The following is a 21165-nucleotide window of genomic DNA, read 5'->3' on the forward strand; positions in this document are numbered from 1 at the left end:
TTATATGTATCATAGTGTCCTTATAATATAAAAATTGGGATAAAAATTTTGACTTTTTATAAGATCATTCTGACAAGTTCAAAGAATCTTGAAGCACACTGAGAGGTATAGAACGGAAATTGTTGCATGTAAAGATTAAATTCTCAACCTTCCTTTTGAAACTTTATAAATTAAATAATAAATAAAAGTGTTATCCTTTCTGGCTAAGGATCGTAGTACCATAAAGTGTAATGATGAAACTTATATTCAAAGAATATTCAAGGAGGTTTTTTTATCAAGTGATCAAGCACTTTGCTAAAATGATAATTTGAATTAAAGTCATGCGTTTTGCATAATTTTTCAAACTTGAGCAAACTGTTACATCATTTTCTTAAAAAATCCCAACGGTTATTCCATATATTTTCATTTTTACCTGATTCTCTTTTCAGTTTGAGTTATTAACTATATATTTTATTCAATAATAGGAGATCTAAGTCTGTAACCCCCATGAAGTTTCCCGTGAAGCACTTTCCTTTACTAACATTACATAGAAATTAAAATATATATTGAATTTCTTGATCTCTCCTTTTCGAAGGCCAATATCTCAACATTTTCAAATGTCTATATCGGAGATGAAACTAGAATAAGAAAACAGTTTTATAAGTTATATGCTGAAAAGGCGTGATTTCATAATTTTTTTTCGATATAAACACTATTGAAATATCAAATGTTTGTTTCATCTTCTTGATCTTCGCAGGATAACAAGGGCGTCCCCTCTTCGTTGTTATTTCGACTATTACATCCACGATAAATTTCTTTCCGAAAATCTTTGTCAAAAACACAAAAAAGAAGAAAATTTGCAAATGCTTGTGAACTGTCTCCTATGCAATGAAAATACACCAGAACGGAGTCGACTTTGTCTACAGTTTGGTTTTTATAGGCTCCAATTATAGTGAAGATGAATCTCGTTGATCCCCAGATCCTGAGTAGGTATAGTATAAAAGGCGTATAACAAAACCGTTCATCATCTGCCCTTACTATATCTGAATTCCAAAGGCTAGGATCTTCCCGTCTTCTCTGGAAACAAACCAAAATCTATGTCAGAAATATAAAATTATTATCATCCGAATAACGCATGACGATTGTTAGTATATATAACTATGAATGTACTATTTGAAATTTGATCAAGCTTCTATAAGAAGGCGATAGGAGGGAAAATATATTGATGGACGTTAAACAAAAAAAGCAAGTAATCTCACGTCTACATTTTAAAGCCCATAGAAATCGGCATTTTGGTTAAATGTCGAAATTTTCTTACCCTTAGATAATTATTCACCATTAGTATTATATAAAATGCTCCTGCTATTAGATATGTTGCAAATTCCCATCCTTTCCCAGCAAGGAACATAAAGGCTATATCTGTGGAGGTGATCTCGGTTGCATTCACCTTAACCCAACACCACTGACCACTAGATATCATCCCGGGGTCATGGTCTTTGGCACCGCTATTAAAAGTTCCGCGTCCGAGTTTGTCAGACTCAAGAGCAACAACAGAAATGAAAGCTGTTTGTAAAAAGAGAGAGAGAAAAAAGAAAACTAGCCAAGAAAAATCAAGATAATGAAAATCGAAATGTTCTATCTCAAATTTTCTTTCAAATAACTAAGATTTGCTTCAGCACTTGTAGAGAAGACATACAAGATAATTAAATCTTATCTTAAAATTTTGAAGTCTTGCCTGGTACAAGCCATCCTGCAACATGGTAAAGAAAGATGGTGTAGTTCTTTGTCTCACTAATTTGTTTCATGAAACAGTAAAAGAGATGAATTGTTATCACAGTTGTCCAAATAAATGACGAAACACTGGAAAAAGTTGTTATAAAACTTTGAACGACGCAGAATGAATTGGAGTCTTTCCTCTTCTGTTCACTTAATGTCAGATAGTTTGTGGTTCCTAAAACTGCTCCACTTGCTTGTAAAATGTCGGCAAATGTGAGACATATTAACAAAACCCGAACAAAATATAAACGTCTAACGAAGATATGTGACAAAATGAGCGCAACTCCTCCAAGAATAGAGGCAAATCCACTGACCAAAGTAACCACAGAAATCAAAATATCCTCTCTCATATTGACGAGTAAATTCAAACCGCACGAACTGGTCCATATATTAAGTAGCCTGCATCAGAACATTCTCTTTTTTGTAGATAAGATAAAGCTTATCCGTTACATGTTGGAGCCATAATTGATTAGATTCTCAAAAATATATAAAAGTAAATTGAATTGTTTTGTGCTTCAAATATTTTAAAATTTGATATCTATGAAAAAAAAAATTATCAAATTACTTTTAAATCGTAAAATTTGTCCTATTTTAGAAAAAAATGTATTCAATTAGGGGCCAAAATATATATTTAAAACAATGTAAAATGTGTCATGTTAAATATATGTCAAAAATTATGCCTGTATGTTGCTATTATTAGTCTTGATAGTACTTTAGTACTCCTATTGGATAGTTACTGTCCAATAAATAAGCACACCTGAGCATCTTATCTCCCTTGTTATCTGTTCATATAAAACTGATAAATGATTAATAATGTATCCTATTATGCTCATGAATTTCGTTGACATTACTATTTTAAGATTTGTAAGTATGGCAGAACATGGTCAAATTGAACAAATTACACACTACGAGGGCCGTTTAAAAGTTACGCGGACTGTGCTATTATTTACTCTTTCAGACGTCATAAAGTTATGAAATTTCACAGAAATATGTATCTTAAAGCTTCCAATAAATTTTGGGCAAAATTTCTGCATTTTAAAAAAATTCTACCAAAATTATTGCTGATGGAGAGGTATACGGAGCACGACAAAAAATTTGAAGCAAAAGCATGCGGAATCCAAAATTTAACTCATTAATTTTCTACAATTCGCGATATTTTTCGACAATTTTCTCATATGTATCTTTAAATTGTTCTATTATTACGTAATTAGATATCTGACGTGATATTTGAAGTATTAACAGAAATATAGTAATTTTTCTCTGATGCGATTTCCGTGAAAACGTCTGTGAAAATGACGTCTCCTGAGTTGACGGCGCACCACACTTTCGTTAAATTCTGTGTAATGCTCGAGATATCGCCAACATAGATCCAAAATATGCATAATAAAACATGTAATAAACTAGGGTATTCGTTACATTCGTCCACAAATAGGAAACTGAAATTTTATACTGTTAGACCTCTGTAAAAAAGGCTATACGTGAGGACGGAAAGATTTTCGACGAAAACTTTTTAAGGACTGTAAAGAACGTGATTGAGAGTCACCAATATCATACTATATCTAAAAAATACCTGCAGTTTTTGGTTTTAAAACAAAAAAAGAATATGTTAAACTTGTTTAATAGATTTTAATTTTGACAAGAAATGGTGTTTGGATGTTGAGTAGATAAGATAACTCAAACTGTACAGGTACTCCTGGGAAAATGTTGAGAAAATGAAAGCTCAATCACATATTGTTGTATAATGCCTGTGACGTAGAAGATTTTGCTGCTCCTGACTTAATAATATGTCCTGAAAATCACTCAAAATTGATATCAATTTAGAAAATTTTGATATGAATGTTTGAAGACCATATAAGTAAAGATTCTTTTATATTATGTGTGACATTTTGCCCGATGATGTCGTCAAATATTTCTTCTGTGCAACAAGTCCGCGTAATTTTTGAACGGCCCTCGTACATGAGGGCTTGTAATAAAACGTGTAGTAATAATTAAAATAATAATACATTATATTATACTTTCATGTAAATTAATTGAATCTGATTGGTCGAGAAACATTTGTTAAAAAACACTATTACCCGCTGAATAATGAAGCCACGACTTCCAGCGTAGCAACAGTCAAGAGTGCTTGACGACGGGTGATATTCCAAAAAAATAGCGACTGCGCAGAATTTATGCGCGCACGGTTCACTATTATATGTATTTGTATAAAACATTCAGTATAATATAATAAATATTGCATGTAGCTGAGTGTAACATTGAAAATTTTCACCCCAAGAAAACCATTGTCAACCTGCGCCTCGGTTGACAATGGTTTTCTTGGGGTGAAAATTTTCAATGTTACACTCAACTACATGCAATATTCATGTAATATAATTGTCAGTGTGTAACGTAAATATGATAAGTTTTTAATGAAAACAGTAAAAAATACTTTAAATATATATAATTAATTTATTTTGTTTTTTTTATTTTGATGCTCTGGAAATACTGTATGCCCCCCAAGACACACACAGAAAACGAACGAAGTACACATCTTTATTGTAATAAATAATTAATTTTAAAAATTTGATATCAAGCAAGTAGTAATTAATAAAGGATTTCAAGGACACCCTATGGGCAAGATAATTGCTTGACTAAAATGATACATTTTTGCATTTTTTGGTGACACAAAGAGCACATAAACATCAACTTTTTGCTTCAAAATCCTATTTCTCTGCATAGGGTATCAGAGGTGTTGTCTCTTCTTTATAAAACCTTTGATAGATATTTTTTCGGAAACCTTTATCAAACACACAAAAAAGAAGAAAATTTGCAAAGCCTTGGGAACTGTCTCCTATGCAATGAAAGTACACCAGAACGGAGTCGACTTTGTTTACAGTTTGGTTAGTATAGGCTCCGATTATGGTGAAGATGAATCTCGTTGATCCCCAGATCCTGAGAAGATACAGTATGAAAGGCGTATAACAAAACCGTTCATCATCTTCCTCTACGATATGTGAATTCCAAAGGCTAGGAATATTGCGCCTTCTCTACGTGTAAGAAATTAAGTTATCTTTCAACAGGAAACAACAAGTTAATATATTATCAGTAAGTTTAAACATGATATCTTTAATCTAATGTACAAGAACATTTCGAATATTTCTTACCCGTCGAAAATTTTCCACCATAAGTATAATATATAGCGTTCCTGCTATTAGATATGTTGCAAACTCCCACCCCTTCCCAGCGAGGAACATGAATGTTGTATCTGCAGAGGTGATATTGGTTGCATTCACCTTAATCCAGCACCACTGACCACTGCCTATCATTGCATGGTCTTTGGTACCCCTATTGAAAGTCCCACGTCCAAGCTTCCCACATATAAGGGCAACAATAGAAATAATCACTGTGAATAAAAGGAACAAAATGCAGCGTTAAAGATAAAAAATGAATTGTTTTAGCTTTACAAGTAATTTTTAAAATAATCATGCCAATAATCAATGTAACAAGTTCAAGTTTTCAAAACAAATATCGATTTTATGTGATACCACGTTTTCAAGAGACAAAATATTGAAAAGCATTTGAAATTGAATATTGTTTCGTACATTTATTTTTATTTACACAAAGTTTTCTTCGAATAAATAAAATCTGAAGACTTGCCTGGGACTATCCATCCTGCAACGTGATATAAAAAGATGATGTACTTCGAAATCCTCGTAATTTGTTTCATTAAACAAAAAAAGAGATGAATTGTAATCACAGAAGTCCAAATAAATGACGAAACGCTAGAAAATGTTGTTATAAAACTCTGTACAATGCAAAGTGAATCTGTATCCATTCTCTTTTGTTCACTTAATGTCAGATAGTTTGCGGTTCCAAAAACTGCTCCACCCGCTTGCAAAATGTCTGCAAATGAAAGGTATATCAACAGAATACGAACGAAATAGAAGCGTTTGATGAAAGTATGTGACAAAATGAGGGTCACTCCTCCGAGAACAGAAGCAGTTCCACTGACCAATGTTACTACCGATATCAAAATATCTTCTCTCATATTTGCAAGTGAATTCAAAGTTCTTAAAATAAATGTCCCGAATTTTAATAGTTTTGTCTTTCTGTTGATAATATAAGCTTGTAGTTGAAGTGCACTACTTAACAATAGTTCTCATTTGGATCGTGTCCTCCGTTGAGGGGTGAAAGTCGACAGGCTGAAATGTAGGGGGATGAAGAAAGATCACGTGCTGCTTCACTTTGATTGACAATGATAAAAACAGCTGAAGTGTAAGTGACACTTGTCGGATAAAAAAAAATGAAGGTTAAAATATCTAAAATTTAATAATATAAAACAAAATGAATTTTTCAACATTATTTGTAAATCTTGTTATTATCATAGCAGTGTAGAAGGATGGTTTTAATTCTATATGAGGTGATCCAACTCGTACATGTAGATTCCTTTCAAAAGACGAAATTTTAATCAGAAACTCGAATTTGAAACATTCCCGTAAAAGAAGTTACATTGATAAAAAGATAATGGATAACAAAACTATTTATGTAAGTCAGGCGAAATATCATTTAAAAGGTCATTGTTTGTAATTAAGAAACAAATGTCCCAAAATACCAGTGAAGAGGAAAGAAGCTTGTACAAAAGAAAGCTTTTTACTCATAAACAAGTTTCGAGATAAAAACATGTACATATTTTGACAGAAATGCCCAATGCTTTTTCGTTTTATTTGGGATCTTCTACCTATGTATCTTTCTACTATATGTCTTATATATAGATTGATTGTTTAATTGATTGCATGTTGTTTAACGTCCCTGTCGAGAATTTTTCACTCATACGGAGACGTAGCAACACTTGCCGTTGGAGAGCTACAAATGTTACCCTATACTCGGCACTCAGGGTCATTGAGCAATGAGGGATCTTTTTCGTGCCGGCACCTATTGCGACACGGAACTCCTTACTTCGCGATTCTAGAGCAGATGCTCTAACCACTGAGTCACGAGGGTGACTTTTATTTACAGAAAAAAGATAAAATTTTCATCCTTTTAAATCCTTTTTTATTTATAGAAAAAAGGATGAAAATTTTGCTTTTGTTCAAAATGATATCGTATTTTGCATCTCTTGATAAATTGTCCAGTCACTGAATTCCTCCTGTCTCAGATATTAATTAATTTTTTTTCTATAACCCAGAAACAGTTGTGAACAAAGTATCAATGCTCTAGCTGAATTATCCAGAAATCGTGCTGATTTAAGTATAAAATGTATGTATTTCATACGCATTGAATCTGAAAAATCTGCTCCCTTTCTAGCAAAACGCTCAGATTAGTGACCAGAGTTAGTTAAATGGAAATTGAAAACGCAAGTGGTTCAAATTCATCTGATTAATCTTACGCATTTATTGTAATGTGGATGAATTATATGGAGATAACGAACATTATTCAAGCTCAAAAGTCCATAAAACAACACAAAATAAGAGCAGAGCAAATACGGACCTCCAAAACATCAGAGGTGGGATCAGGTAACATTGAAGAGTGAGCATCCCCTGCCGACCGGTCACACCTGCCGTTTGCTCCTTGTCATGAGTGGGAAATAACGGAAATATCCGTTATCAATTCAGTGTGTATATAATAGCCTGACAATTAGTATGAAAAACGTCGGTCAGCATTTGACTCAATGATAAATTGTTTTTGCTCGTATTAGAAATTGTACATTCGTATCTAGCATGCTCTTGCGCATCTAATCAACTGCCAGATATTAACTCCGTTTGCAGGTGATGAAGGTATAGTGCTGAATTACTAAGGGAAGTTAAAGATTGAAAAGTGAAAATCAGCACGTTTATCATAGGGCTTGGTTGTTAAATTAACATTAACGTCTTTTTCAAGTAAAATATCCAAATATGAACAGATGTGTCAGACTCTGTGGTATCTTTAATCTCAAGCTCACCGGGATATATCGTATTGACATAAGAATGGAAATTACCATTGTTAATTGACAATATGTTGTCGATATATCTAAATGTCGAGTTGAAGGCCACAGCAAGTGTTTTCGTGTTTTCTTCTTTTGGACAAATTCTGCTTCATATGAATACAAAAATAGGTCTGCTCACGGGGCGCAATTGGTACCCATGGTAATTCCAATAAATTGTTGGAATACGTGATCTCCAAAAACCACATAGATATTGTCTATCAGAAACTCAAGCATTTTTTATGTCCAGTTCAGAGTATTTGTGAAAACAATCAGAATGTTGTTTAACAAAATAGTTTTGCAAATGACCAATGAGAAGGTAAGCAAATTAGTTCCATTTTTATTGAAAAAGCAACTGTCAGTGATATCAAAAAACCTGGACTTAAATTTATCGTGGGGAATGGTTGTAGTTGAAAAGTCAATAATTGTCTCCCCAAATTTAATTTTCTTAGTTAAAGTATGTCACTCGTGAAATTTGTTAAATCAAGAATTTTTTTAGAAATATATTTTGAGTCTTTTCTATGTTAAACCCGTATTACTAATCGTCCGCGTGGAGCAGCTCTAGTAGTAAGAGCGTTTGCTCTAGAATCGTTAGGTAAAAAGGTGAATCTTACATCGCAGATTTGAATCTCACTGCGGGAAATGGAGACCAGTCCTTCAGATGAAATTTTTAAAAACCGAAGTCCCGGGACGCAGTAGTTGCTGGCTCAAAAAAAGACTATTGCTCAGTGGTCATGAATGTTGAACATAGCTACTGCCGGAAATTGGTAGTAAGAACTAGGTGCGCTTTGACCAATACATGGGGAGAGTATTGTAGCTCATTTCCTATAAAGTTAAATAAAGGGGGCGCTTTGATCAATATCAAAAATCTGTAAACGACTATTATTATTTGAAATAAAGAACTTTTAGTTCGTCACGTCATCAAATCCTGTGAAGCCCGAAGGGCTTCTCAGTAGATTTGATCACGAACCAACTAAAAGCTCATTTCCCAGAGAACTTTTTAACATTGTTGTTTATTACTAATATTTACCTTTGAGATGCGAATAAATTTCCAAGTAAAATTGCATTTATTTCCCGAACGTACCGCCGTAATGCTATATTGTGACGCGCAATGACCTAGAAATTGTTTGGTCAAAGTTAGTTTACCTCGCTCCAACATTTGAATGTTTACATTCACGTTTAGCAGTCCAGTTCAGGAAATATCTGTATATACTAATAGTGAAAGAAAAATGATCGCTGCTGAGAATAATCTAACTATTTCATAAGTTCTTACAATATTTGAAGTCAAAAGCGGTGGAATCGCCTGTTTTAGATTACATTAATCCAAAGGAATTTCGGGTTAAAACGGTAAGTGCTGTTTTAGGCTAATTATAGTCTTCATAACTTGATTCACATCATCAGAAGTTTATTGTACATCCAGTAATTGAAAAATATCCATATTGTTTATTATTTTATCTTTTTCATCGTTATTATATGGCAAGCCCTTTTACTATTTATTCGGAAAATAAATTTTTTCTTCAAATTACAGAGATATCTCTCATTTTAGAGAGATATCTCTTAAAAAATAAAGATATCTCTCAACTTAAAGAGATATCTCTTATTTCTAAGAGATATCTCTATAAGAAAGAGATATCTCTTAAAGTTAGAGAGATATCTCTTATACTTAGAGAGATATCTCTTTTACTTTAAGAGATATCTCTTTCTCCTTGAGAGATATCTCTTTCGTGAAAAGAGATATCTCTGAACGTTAAAGAGATATCTCTTTCACCTAAAGAGATATCTCTTTCACCTAGAGAGATATCTCTTTCACTTTGAGAGATATCTCTTTAAGTAAAAGAGATATCTCTCTAAGTTTATTTTAAGAGATGTCTCTCAAAGTGAAAGAGATATCTCTCAAAAGTGTCTACAAGAGATATCTCTCAAGCAAAAAGAGATATCTCTTTATTGCAAAGAGATATCTCTCTTCATTATTTTTATTTAAATTCCATTTGAAATTACTTCTCCCTTTACCGGAAGTATTTCAAAACCTGAGAAAATTCGGTCCAGGGTCTGAAAGTGCTTGTCACGTAACTTGCGGGGTACCTCACTTCCGGGGTACCTAACACGTGGAGTTCTGTTATCGAGTTCAGCATGTTTCTGGTTTACGCAAAGCTTTCGGGGGAAAGTTAAATAGTTATCGACTTACGACGTCATACCATAAAAACTTGGGTGCGAGCGTCCACCTTGGGTTCGATCGAAGTACAGGTAAACAAATCAGAGTGTCATCCGTTTCTTGTTTATTTTGAGGGTAGATTAGGTGTTTTATTCTCAACCGAATGAAATAGTTTTGTAATCATCTTTTGCCTTAATTTGTTAACAGAATTTTCTCGAATCCGAGGACAATAATGTTTTTATCAGCTGATTGTAGAGGAGGAGTTTTGTCAGTGTTCAATGGGTACTAACGTCATATTGTGGCTGCATCACTTTTGTTTGGGTAAATATTTATTTAATATACATATTTTTCAGTAAAGTTTTACCTTTCGTATGTCTGTGGATTAACTTTTTGTGTATTAAATGTTTGTAGCAATTTAATTATGATCTATTGGAGTATTTCACAAGATGTTCTGTTCATATTTTTTGCCCAAAGGGTCTGGGACTTGTTTCAGTACTAAATTTTTAACCCACAGTATACATGTAATAACACAAGGTATCTTACTCCAAATTACACTTTGTGCCCCCTCCCTCAGAAACGCATTCATTTATATACACTTTCAGACGAAATGCACTGTCAAACTCTTTAATACGATTTTCTTCTATGATAAATTATCTACACAACCATACATAGCATGCTTGTCTGTCTTTTTGTTTATCTCCGTAAACAGAGACAAAACTCTGCTTGCATAGTGGAAAAGTCGACTCAACCATGGAACGGTATGTGCTGATCCCGCACAGAGATTTTGATTGGATAAAAATCTGTTTCTAAAATTACATCAGATAAACATCTTAATGTTTTCAGGGAAAATTAGACGTAAACAAGTTCTATTTACTCACTGCAATATTTAAACAATGGAATTGAATTTTTAAAACCACTGATTTTTTAATTTTGCTCTTTGCCCGAGACTAGAACATACCATTCTATGGTTGAGTTTGACTTTCCACCCAACAAGCAGAGTTTTGATGCTGATTACGGAGGTAAAAGAAAATAGAGACAAGCATGCCATATATGGTTGTGTAGATGAATTATTGTAGAAGAAATAGGTATAAACAGTTTACTCATGCATTTCCTCTTAAAGTGTAAATGAGCACGATTTTAAGGGAGGGGGGTGCTCCGTGTAATTCGGAGTTAGATACCTTGTATTATTATACACTTTAGGTCAAAAATTTATTACAGAAGCTGCATTTAACAAACTTCAGATCATTACATTAACATGCATGACCATATTTCTCACTAAAGAGACTGAGAGTATGTTCCCTATTTATAGAACATGGTTTTAATTAGGGATTTTGGTTAAATTTTCTGTCTGTTCAAATTCACCTGCATGGCGCAGTGGTTAGAGCGTCTGCTCTAGAGTCGCAAAGTAAGGAGTTGATCCTTACGTCGTGGGTTTGAATCCCACTGTGGGATGTGGAAACTTGTCCTTGGGATGATACAGTATAAACCATGGCCCAATCTCACAGTAGGTATTGGCACTAAACAGATCCCTCCCTGCTCAATGGCCCTGAGTGCCGAGCATAGGACAATTTTGCAGCTCTTAACCGGTGTTTCCATATGAGTGAAAAATTCTTGAGAGGGATGTTAAACAAATCTGTCTGTTGAATTTAGTCATTGATATTACACAATTGTATACATTAAAACTTATTTTATAGCAGAGGTACAAGAGAACCAGTAACACAGATAAAAGATGCAGTTGCTAGGAGATCCAAAGTCAGCAGCACCTAAGGCTATACTGACTTTGAATTATCAGCATCCAAAACAATGCAAATCAAATACAGGTATGAAATTGATGCAACAAAATAAGTTCTAGGACAAATATAAAATTAATTTTTTGCAAGACATAGCATATCAAAAAATGACAAAAAAAGTCTGTGATGTCCAGAGATGCTTTACCCCCACCCCACCTTAAGGTTTAGACATAGACCCCTTTATTCAACTTTACTGTCATCTCACCTCACTATTAAAATGGGGTAAAATACCCTTGTTTACAGATTAAATGTATAATAATTATATATATATGTATGGATTTTTTTTTACAAGATGACTAATATACTAGTCAACATTGACCATCTTTAAAAATGTTTGTTTGATGTACTCCTACCCACTTTTATCAAGATTGGTAGGTAGGTATCGGAAGGTTTTTTTTTCTTTTGCCTTACAGTATTGAACAAATTGAAAACTGTCATAATTAAAAGCATGCACATACTCAGAAATCTGTTGATGTTTCATTACTAGCTAGAAAAACTTTATATTTATAAATTGAAAAGCATCCTAAAAAAAATTGATACCTTATCTTTAAAACATCTATGGAAATTAAGGTGGAAAAATTAAAAATTTTGAAGTGCCCAAAAATTGATTGCTAATGGGTAGGGGCCATTTTAACAGGTCGGTCAGAGTACATCAAACAAATCTGTTTTTTAGCTCACCTGAGCCGAAGGCTCAAGTGAGCTTTTCTGATCAAAATTTGTCCGTTGTCTGTCGTCGTAGTCGTTGTCGTTGTCGTAAACTTTTCACATTTTCATCTTCTTCTCAAGAACCACTGGGCCAATTTTAACCAAACTTGGCACAAAGTATCCTTGGGTGAAGGAGAATCAAGTTTGTTTAAATGAAGGGCCATGCCCTTTTCCAAGGGGAGATAATTATGAATTAGAGAAAAATTAATGGCATTTTTAAAAAATCTTCTTCTCCAGAACCACTGGGCCAGGAAAGACGAAAATCATGTGGAATCATCCTCAGGTAGTGTAGATTCAAATTTGTTCAAATGATGACCCCCGGGGCTAGGGTTGGGCCAAAATGGCCGACCCAAGTTTTACATAGGAATATATAGGAAAAATCTTTAAAAATCTTCTTCTCAGGAACCACTGGACCAGGAAAGATGAAATTCATGTGGAATCATCCTCAGGTAGTGTATATTCAAGTTTGTTCAAATCATGACCCCTGGGGCTAGGGTGGGGCCAAAATGGCCCACCCAAGTTTTACATAGGGATATATCGGGAAACCTTTTAAAATCTTCTTTTCAAGCACTTCAAAGCTATGATTAGTGTTATTTATTGGGAATCATCCTCAGATAGTGTAGATTCTAGTTTGTTCAAATGATGAACGCCCTGGGGGGGGGGGGGTTAAATTCAAGCCCGATGTGCTCAGGTGAGCACTGTGGCCCCTGGGCCTCTTGTTTATTGTTGGCCTTGGAGGGGCACCCTAGATATGAAAATGCAACAAATATTTTTGTGCCTCCTTTGAAGAAGGGAGGGCATATTGCTTTGCTGCTGTCTGTCGGTCAGTCTGTAGGTCCATTTAGTGTCTGTTCATTTTCTTCACAACCATTGCACATACTGAAATGAAATTTGGTATACAGGTATATCAGACGAATATCTAGGTCAAGTTTTGTTTTGGGTATGATCGTACCATTTTTGACAGAGTTATGCCCCTTGGACTTAGAAAAATTCCAATTATTTGCAGCTTCTTTTTATTTTCTTTATAGAGGTTGCACATATTGAAATGGAATTTAGTACACAGATTAGTCAGATGAATATCGAAGTCAAGTTCTGTTTTGGATATGATCGCACCATAATTGACAGAGTAATGCACTTTTGGACTCAGAAAAATTCTAATTTGTGGGGGAGGGGGGCATAAGTGTTACAAACATCTCTTGTTAATTAAAAAAAATTAAATAAAAATATTTTTTCTGTGTTTGTAAACAACAATTTTTTTTATTCTCATTTTCTTTTAAAATCTTTGATAAAATTTAATGAAGAAAGTTAAGATTTGTATCAAATGAATGGATATTTGCAAGATGTATAACTCATTATTTGTCAGGTACCTTAGTCCTAAATTACAGTAAAACTTGGTTAGTACGAACATGGATATTGCAAATTCACAGATATAGCTAAGTTATCTTGGATCCCTAGTTATATAAATTTTAAAAATATCTCATATGGATATAACAAATTATGGATATATATGTAGCAAAGTAATTTCATAGGTCCCATTGACTTCGTTAAAACTGAGTTTTACTGTATTATCAGTTCATGCACATACAAGTATGCAATAATTCAAATGACATGTTACAGAAGCTTGCTAAATTACAGGTGTCTGCACATCATGCAATCTTAAGACAGTACTGGATGGTTTTGATTAAGAACTGATCCAGCATGAAGACCAGCCATGTGCCTCACCTGTCATGACATTATTTAGGTAAGTGTCCTTTGAAGCAAAGAATCTGACAAAGCAAACCCTTCATCTTAAAAGATTTACATTTAATACTTATTTGATTGGTAGTTTTGATTTTATTTTCTCTTAGGAAGCCTTTTATTTAGCATTTCTGAGTACTGGTATATGATTGCCATACTTTCCAAAACTTTTTTTTAAATGCTTTATTTTGAAGCTTTTCCTATATCCATATATACAAACGCATACCAAACAATTTTCACCCACTCACCACCACAATTACACACACTCACACAGTGCACTTTCTAAACTTCAAAATGACAAGAGATGTTAGATGTTTGTAAAACACTATGCCCCCCTCCCCCCACATTGGAATTTTTCTAAGTCCAAGGGCATAAATCTGTCAAACTTGACCTCTGATATACCCGTATACCAAATTTCATTTCAGTATGTGCAATGGTTGTGAAGAAAATAAACGGAAACTAAATGGACCGACAGACAGCAGCAAAGCAAAATGCCTTCTCTTCTTTGAAGGGTGGCATAATAAATGTACATATATGTAAACATATGACAGTTAAACATATGATTTATCCAAAAACAAAACAGATGTACCAAAATATGTAGATATAAATTAACAAAAAAAATACAATTTTGATTTTTATACGCCCGTCTTAAGACGGGTCGTATTATGTTATAGGCTTCATGTCCGTCCGTCAGTCCGTCTGTCCGTCTGTCCATTCCTGTCCGGCTCATAACTTGAATACTATTAGGCCTAGGATTATCAAACTTTGTCAACTGATACTTCTTGGGTAGACGGTGTGTCGCGCACAAAAAGTGGTGGGTAGACGGTGTGTCGCGCACAAAAAGTGGGTCGCTCTGACCTTTAATAAAGATGCTATAGCCAAATATGGAAAAATCCTGTCCGTCTCATAACTAGAAAACTATTAGACCTAGAGCTTTCAAACTTGGCAAAAGTATACATCTAGAGTAGAAGGTGTGTCGCGGCCTATTTCAAGGTCACTGTGACCTTTAATTAAAGTGATTTTTTTAAAAAACTAAGTTTTTTAAATTCTAAATTTCATAATCCTAAAAAATGTAAAAATATAGTTGTATCCTTATTAAAAGATGTTAAATTAAGTAAAAACTTATTTTTTCATTATATACTTTACAGCAATCTGTAACAAATGTTTATGCTTTGAGAGGAATTCAGTTTGTCCCATGGGCATAATTATCAAGCACTGGTCAAGAAGAATTTCGATAGCAGAAATTTGCATGTCAAATTAGAGAGAAATTAATGAGTTTATTGTCAGGAGCTAAGAGCGTCTTTAGATCTGATGCTGAGTTATCTTAATTTATCCCTTGAGAGTTGGGCAAAAAGAAATGGCCTCATAGTTGCTTGTGTTAATTAAGAATTCTTGATGGCTAGTCCAAGATCTTTCAATTGGTGTAATTAATTTAAACAAATTAATGTTTTAGTGTATGATTAAAACTAAATTAGTATTGTATAATATGATTAAAACTAATAATATATGTGTTCATTTGAAAAAAAAAATTATTTTTGCAACAAATATGCTATAAACAAATATGGAAAAATCCTGTCCAGCTCATAACTAGAACATTATTAGACCTAGAGCTTTGGCAAAAGTATACATCTAAAGTAGAAGGTGTGTCCGGGCCTATTTCAAGGTCACTGTGACCTTTAATTAAAGTGATTTATTTTTTTAAACTAAGTTTTTTAAATTCTAAATTTAATAATCCTAAAAAATGTAAAAATATAGTTGTATCCTTATTAAAAGATGTTAAATTAAGCAAAAACTTATTTTTTCATTATATACTTTACAGCAATCTGTAACAAATGTTTATGCTTTGAGAGGAATTCAGTTTGTCCCATGGGCATAATTATCAAGCACTGGTTAAGAAGAATTTTGATAGCAGAAATTTGCATGTCAAATTAGAGAGAAATTAATGAGTTTATTGTCAGGACCTAAGAGGTCTCTATAGATCTGATGCAGAGTTATCTTAATTTATCCCTTGAGAGTTGGGCAAAAAGAAATGGCCTCATGGTTGCTTGTGTTAATTAAGAGTTCTTGATGGCTAGTCCAAGATCTTTCAGTTGGTGTAATTAATTAAAACAAATTGATGTTGTAGTGTATGATTAAAACTAAATTAGTATTGTACAATATGATTAAAACTAATTATACATGTTCATTGAAAAAAAAAATTATATTTCAATTTTTATATATTTGCAACAATTTGCAGTCATGCCTCACTTAAAATTTTATAGTCTGAAGAATAATTAGGTCTTTCCACCTTTCTGTGGAAAGACCTATTGATTTGCTTATGTTTATTATTATTCCTATTATTTTTCTTCCGCTGATTTTTTGTTTCGACATTTATCGAAAAGACTTTTTGTTCATCGTAAAGGTCTTTAAAAGTTATGAACAAATTTGACCCAACGCGTATGAACTATGACCCCTTTCGAAGTTATTGCCCTTTACGCAAGAAATGCTTGTTATCGCTACTCCTCCGAAACCGTGAACAATAGAGGTATGAAACCTTCAACAATGTCTTCAACTACTTGAGGGGACTCTGGAATCTATTCATTGCGAAAGTATTCGAAAACCCCTTCAATGAGTTATAGCCCCTGATAGTTTTTGAATTTTACAAATAATTAAATATTTTCAAAATGAGAAGTTGTAGAGACTTGGGACCAACTGCATAAGATTAATTGAACTTTGACCTTAAAATTCATGTAAAGGTCAAAGGTCAAGGCCATTGCAAAATTGAGAAATTAAGCTCTTTTTGTATCTTTTTTTGTTTTTTAACATATACAAACTGTATTAGCATCATTATTATGCACTTTTGAAACTATTTTAAAGATTTAATTCGTATCCCTTAAAATTGACCCTATTAAAAGTCATTGCCCTTTGTGCAAAAACCTTGTTATTGCTACTACTTCGAAACCGTAAACCGCAGAGACATGAAACCTTCCCTAATGTTTTAGACTCCTTGAGAAGACTCTGGAATCTATTCATTGCGAAAATATTCGGTGACCCCTTCAATGAGTTATTGCCCCTGAAAATCTTTGAATTCTACAAATAATTAAAAATTATCTAAATGAGAAGTCGTAAAGACATGGGACTAACTGCATAAGATTTATTGACCTTTGCTCATAAAATTCATGTAAAGGTCAAAGGTGAAGGTCATTCAAAATTGAGAAATTAAGCTCTTTTTATATCTTTTTTGACTTTTAACATATACTTAATGTCTTTGCATCATTAATATGTACTTTTGAACCTATTTCAAAGATTTCATTCTTGTCCCTTAAGATAGACCCTATTAAAAGTTATTGCCCCTTTTGCAAAAAACCTTGTAATTGCTACTGCTCCGAAAAAGTAAATCGTAAAGACATGAAACCTTCACTTATGTCTTATGGGACTTAAGGCACAACTTTTATGATCAAGTGCGAAGGGATCTGGTGACTCCTTGAATGAGTTACTGCCCTTTGATTCTTTTGTGCTTACCGTGAAAACATAACTTTAAAACTATACGTCATAGAGACGCAAGGTTAATTACAATGTGACCCTTGACCTTTGATCTTGAAAATAATTTGAAGGTCAAAGGTCATGGTCAGCTCCAAATTTTGAATATTTTCATTTTTTTCTTCTTTCAAGCCATTCCTGGTTTCTTTTTGATGAAATTTAATTTTAAAGAGATAAATATTAAATGAAATTGAAATTCAAAGAAGGTGGAAAGACCTCTTATTGTTCTGTGAACAATAAGTCTCCTAGTTTATGTTTGATTTTTGACTAGCATTTCCATTATTTCATAAAATATGCAATAAACAATTTTAAGCTGCAGATCGATGGATATTTGTTATGCTCTAACATAGTTTAGAAGAATATGATGTTATTATTTGTTATAATCAATCCCTACACTGTAAAGTCTCTTAGAGATGTATGATAAGAAATGGAAATTAGATAATTGAAATTTGTGTCAATCTGTTAATCAAGGCTACCTGATTTTCTTTCATCTTAACCAATTCATGATTATTGAATAATAAATGACGGGCGTATCATGCTGTGGCAGGGCACTTTATTTCATCACTTGTTGTACACATTATCATACAGGGCCCATTTACTGAGTATTTTGTCCTTACATTGAAAAAAAAATTCACAATAATTTTCTATGTTTCTGTAATACTTAAATAACTTTATTGCATCAATAAATAATGGCTTACTATCTTGTGATCTAGAATATTAACTGAACTGTTTTGCAACTAATAAAAAAAAATTTTCTAAACAACTTCCTTCTACTGGGAATATTACCAAGTAAAACAGTTCTTTTTCATATTTTGTAATCTATTTCAATGACACTAAACCATTGTACAAATTCATTCCAAAATTCTGTCACATTTATATTCACAATCATAAAATAAGTGAATTATTGTCTCTCTTTCAATATTACAGAATGTACATACACTATTTTCTGACAGCTTGACTTTATGGAGAAAGGAGTTGGTAGCAATATAATTCATCAGTAATCGATATTGAAAATAAATTATTTTTATGCCCCGCCATGAATATGGCTGGGGCATATAGTGTTTGTCATGTCCGTCTTTCCGTCCTTCCGTCACACTTTGCGTTTAGCTCTGTTCAAAGCTCATTTTCAAAGAAACTATCCAAGATAATTATTTTCATCAAACTTCATAGGCTGATAGATATTGATGAGAGCTGAGCAACTGCATCAACATTCTTTGACTTTGACCTTGACCTCACTTTTCTTAAATTAGTGTTAAACTCAGTTTTAAAGATACCATTGATTCAAGATATTTTTATCAAACTTCATATGTTGATACAGTGTACTTACTGATGAGAGCTATTCAATTGCCTCAATAATTTTTACCTTGACCTTTCCTTTGGCCTCACTATTCCTAAATTCGTTTCAAACTTTATATGCTAATACATACTGATGAGAACTATTCATTTGCATTAACATTTTGACCTTGATATTTCATTTGACCTTGGCCCCACTTTTAACAAATTGTGATTAAGTTAGTTTTAAAGAAACCATTCATTATATTATTTTTCAAATTTTATATGCTGATACATAATGATGAGAGCTTTTCAACTGCATTAACATCTTTGACATTGGTCCTTCCTTTGACCTAAGACCTCATTTTTCTTCAATTGGTGTTAAAACTTCATATGCTGATGCATACTAATGTAACCAGTTCAACTGCATCACTTTTCAAGATATTCTAAAATTTCAAACAGTTACAGAAATTCAAATTTTCATGTTGCATTACTGATATACCCTTGGCGGGGCATTCATGTCCTATGGACATATTTGTAGTTGTCTCTTTGAGAATGATGATGCATTTACGAAGAAGATTTCCATTCTTTTTCTGAGATTGACTCATCTAGTAAAGTTTCCCACTTTTCTTTTTATGTGCCCGGATTCGAGGTGTATATTGCTTTTGTCCTGTCTGTTGGCAACTTTAACCTCTGCCTTAACTTTTGAACCATGAGAGAGACTTCATATTTAATATGCATACTCCACTAATTAACTTCTTTCAAAAGACACCAATGTCAATGACTTGTGTCCTTGACTGTGACCTATATGCTAAAATAGGTAACTGTATACAGGGAAATTTTCCCCCCGTTTAATTTTTCGACCCTTTCGCCCCAGTCTGGCGTGGGCGAATTTAAAACGGGGCGAATTCAGAGTAAACTGTATATCTTAAACATAAATATTTTTGGCGAATTTAAAATGGGCCAAACTTGTTTTCAGTTGTGTAAGGGTGAAAATAATATGGGGCGAAAATAACCCTGTATACAGTATTTGAACTTTCGCTATAACTTTTGAATCATTAAAGATAGAGACATCATATTTTGGATGCCTTCTCCACTAATTAAGCTCTTTTGAATGACACCAAGGTCAATGACCTTGTGACCTTTACTGTGATTTAAATGCTATAAATACCATTTTGAACTTTAGCAATACATTTTGAACCATTAAAGATAAAGACTTCATATTTGATATGCATACTCCACTAATTAAGCTCTTTCAAATGACACCAATTTCAATGACCTTGTGACCTTGACTGTGACCTACATGCTAAAAATAACTTTTTCGAATTTGTTGTCACCGGGCGCAAAGTGTTTCACAAACAAATCTTGTTTTGATGTAGTTCAATTTTTGTAGAATTTTATGTTACATATAAAAGCCAAAAAAAATATTTAAAATCAAATCATTTTTATTTCAGTACTTTGTGACAGTGGGAAGATAGAATTTTAAAAATGGACATGGCTCTATATTACTGCATCAGAGATTAATCCAGGTTTACTTATAATTTGAAGAAAAACAGTCAAGCATCATTTGGAGCTACGTATGTCACTGCCTTAACAATATGCCGGCTTATATAACCAACCAAGCACAGTGACCAGTTGTACCTATGATGTTGGAAGAGATCCTGAAAAACCTTCCAGTACACTCTGCAAAGAAATAAAAATTCAAATGACTTGTATCAACACTTTTGTACTTCTTCTGGCTTGTATTTTCAGTAATCATTAGCCTTTAGCTTCCTTCAAACAAAATTGCATAAGTACTAACTTGCAGGTGTAAAATGTTTGAAACAGTTTGCTTGACCCAGAGGAAATTCTTTGCCAATCAGCAGTGGCATGAGCAGTTGATTGATGTCACAGTTCCACCGGCAAAGTATTTGTAGCTGCATGAATGGTGCCATATAAAACACTTTTAACAAGAACCTGGAAACATCCTAGAAGTGAGCATCTACAAGAAATTAAGTGAATGCTTTCTTGAATGTTAACAATGTTATAAAATGCTTGTGTACATCCTATATATATACAACAAATTACACATGTAACAACCAAATACACAAAAATTAAACTTCCTTAAATTTGTTCTTGATGTTTATTTATAGTGTATTAAAATAAGCATCCAATATTTGTCTTGTTATACTGAAGGATTGTTAAGAAAATGTCGTTCGTTGAAACAAATGTGCAAACAAGTTACATTCTGCACAGTTAGCAATTTTTGTGGAGAACCTATCAACATATATTTTCAATCGTTGGGATGTAATGTTAGG

The 21165-nt window shown here is 33.2% G+C and overlaps 2 protein-coding genes across 2 annotated transcripts; both read right to left on the bottom strand.

Moving 5' to 3' along the window:
- Positions 1-702: 702 nt before the first annotated feature.
- Positions 703-2122, bottom strand: LOC134229184 (adhesion G-protein coupled receptor G6-like). The gene is made up of 3 exons (XM_062710888.1): positions 1715-2122; positions 1298-1542; positions 703-1056 (listed from the first exon to the last, which is right to left on the bottom strand). Exons 1-3 carry the CDS (start codon positions 2103-2105, stop codon positions 703-705), a joined length of 990 nt encoding a protein of 329 aa, XP_062566872.1. The 5' UTR covers positions 2106-2122.
- A 2250-nt stretch (positions 2123-4372) lies between these two features.
- On the bottom strand, positions 4373-5852 carry LOC134229186 (G-protein coupled receptor 157-like). The gene is made up of 3 exons (XM_062710889.1): positions 5392-5852; positions 4899-5137; positions 4373-4781 (listed from the first exon to the last, which is right to left on the bottom strand). The coding sequence occupies exons 1-3, from the start codon at positions 5780-5782 to the stop codon at positions 4458-4460; spliced, it is 954 nt and encodes a 317-aa protein (XP_062566873.1). The 5' UTR covers positions 5783-5852; the 3' UTR covers positions 4373-4457.
- Positions 5853-21165: the final 15313 nt, after the last annotated feature.

The sequence above is a fragment of the Saccostrea cucullata genome, unplaced genomic scaffold, assembly GCF_032062105.1.
Source record: "Saccostrea cucullata isolate Sc308-1 unplaced genomic scaffold, CSIRO_AGI_Scuc_v1 ctg285, whole genome shotgun sequence".
Classification (NCBI taxonomy): domain Eukaryota; kingdom Metazoa; phylum Mollusca; class Bivalvia; order Ostreida; family Ostreidae; genus Saccostrea; species Saccostrea cuccullata.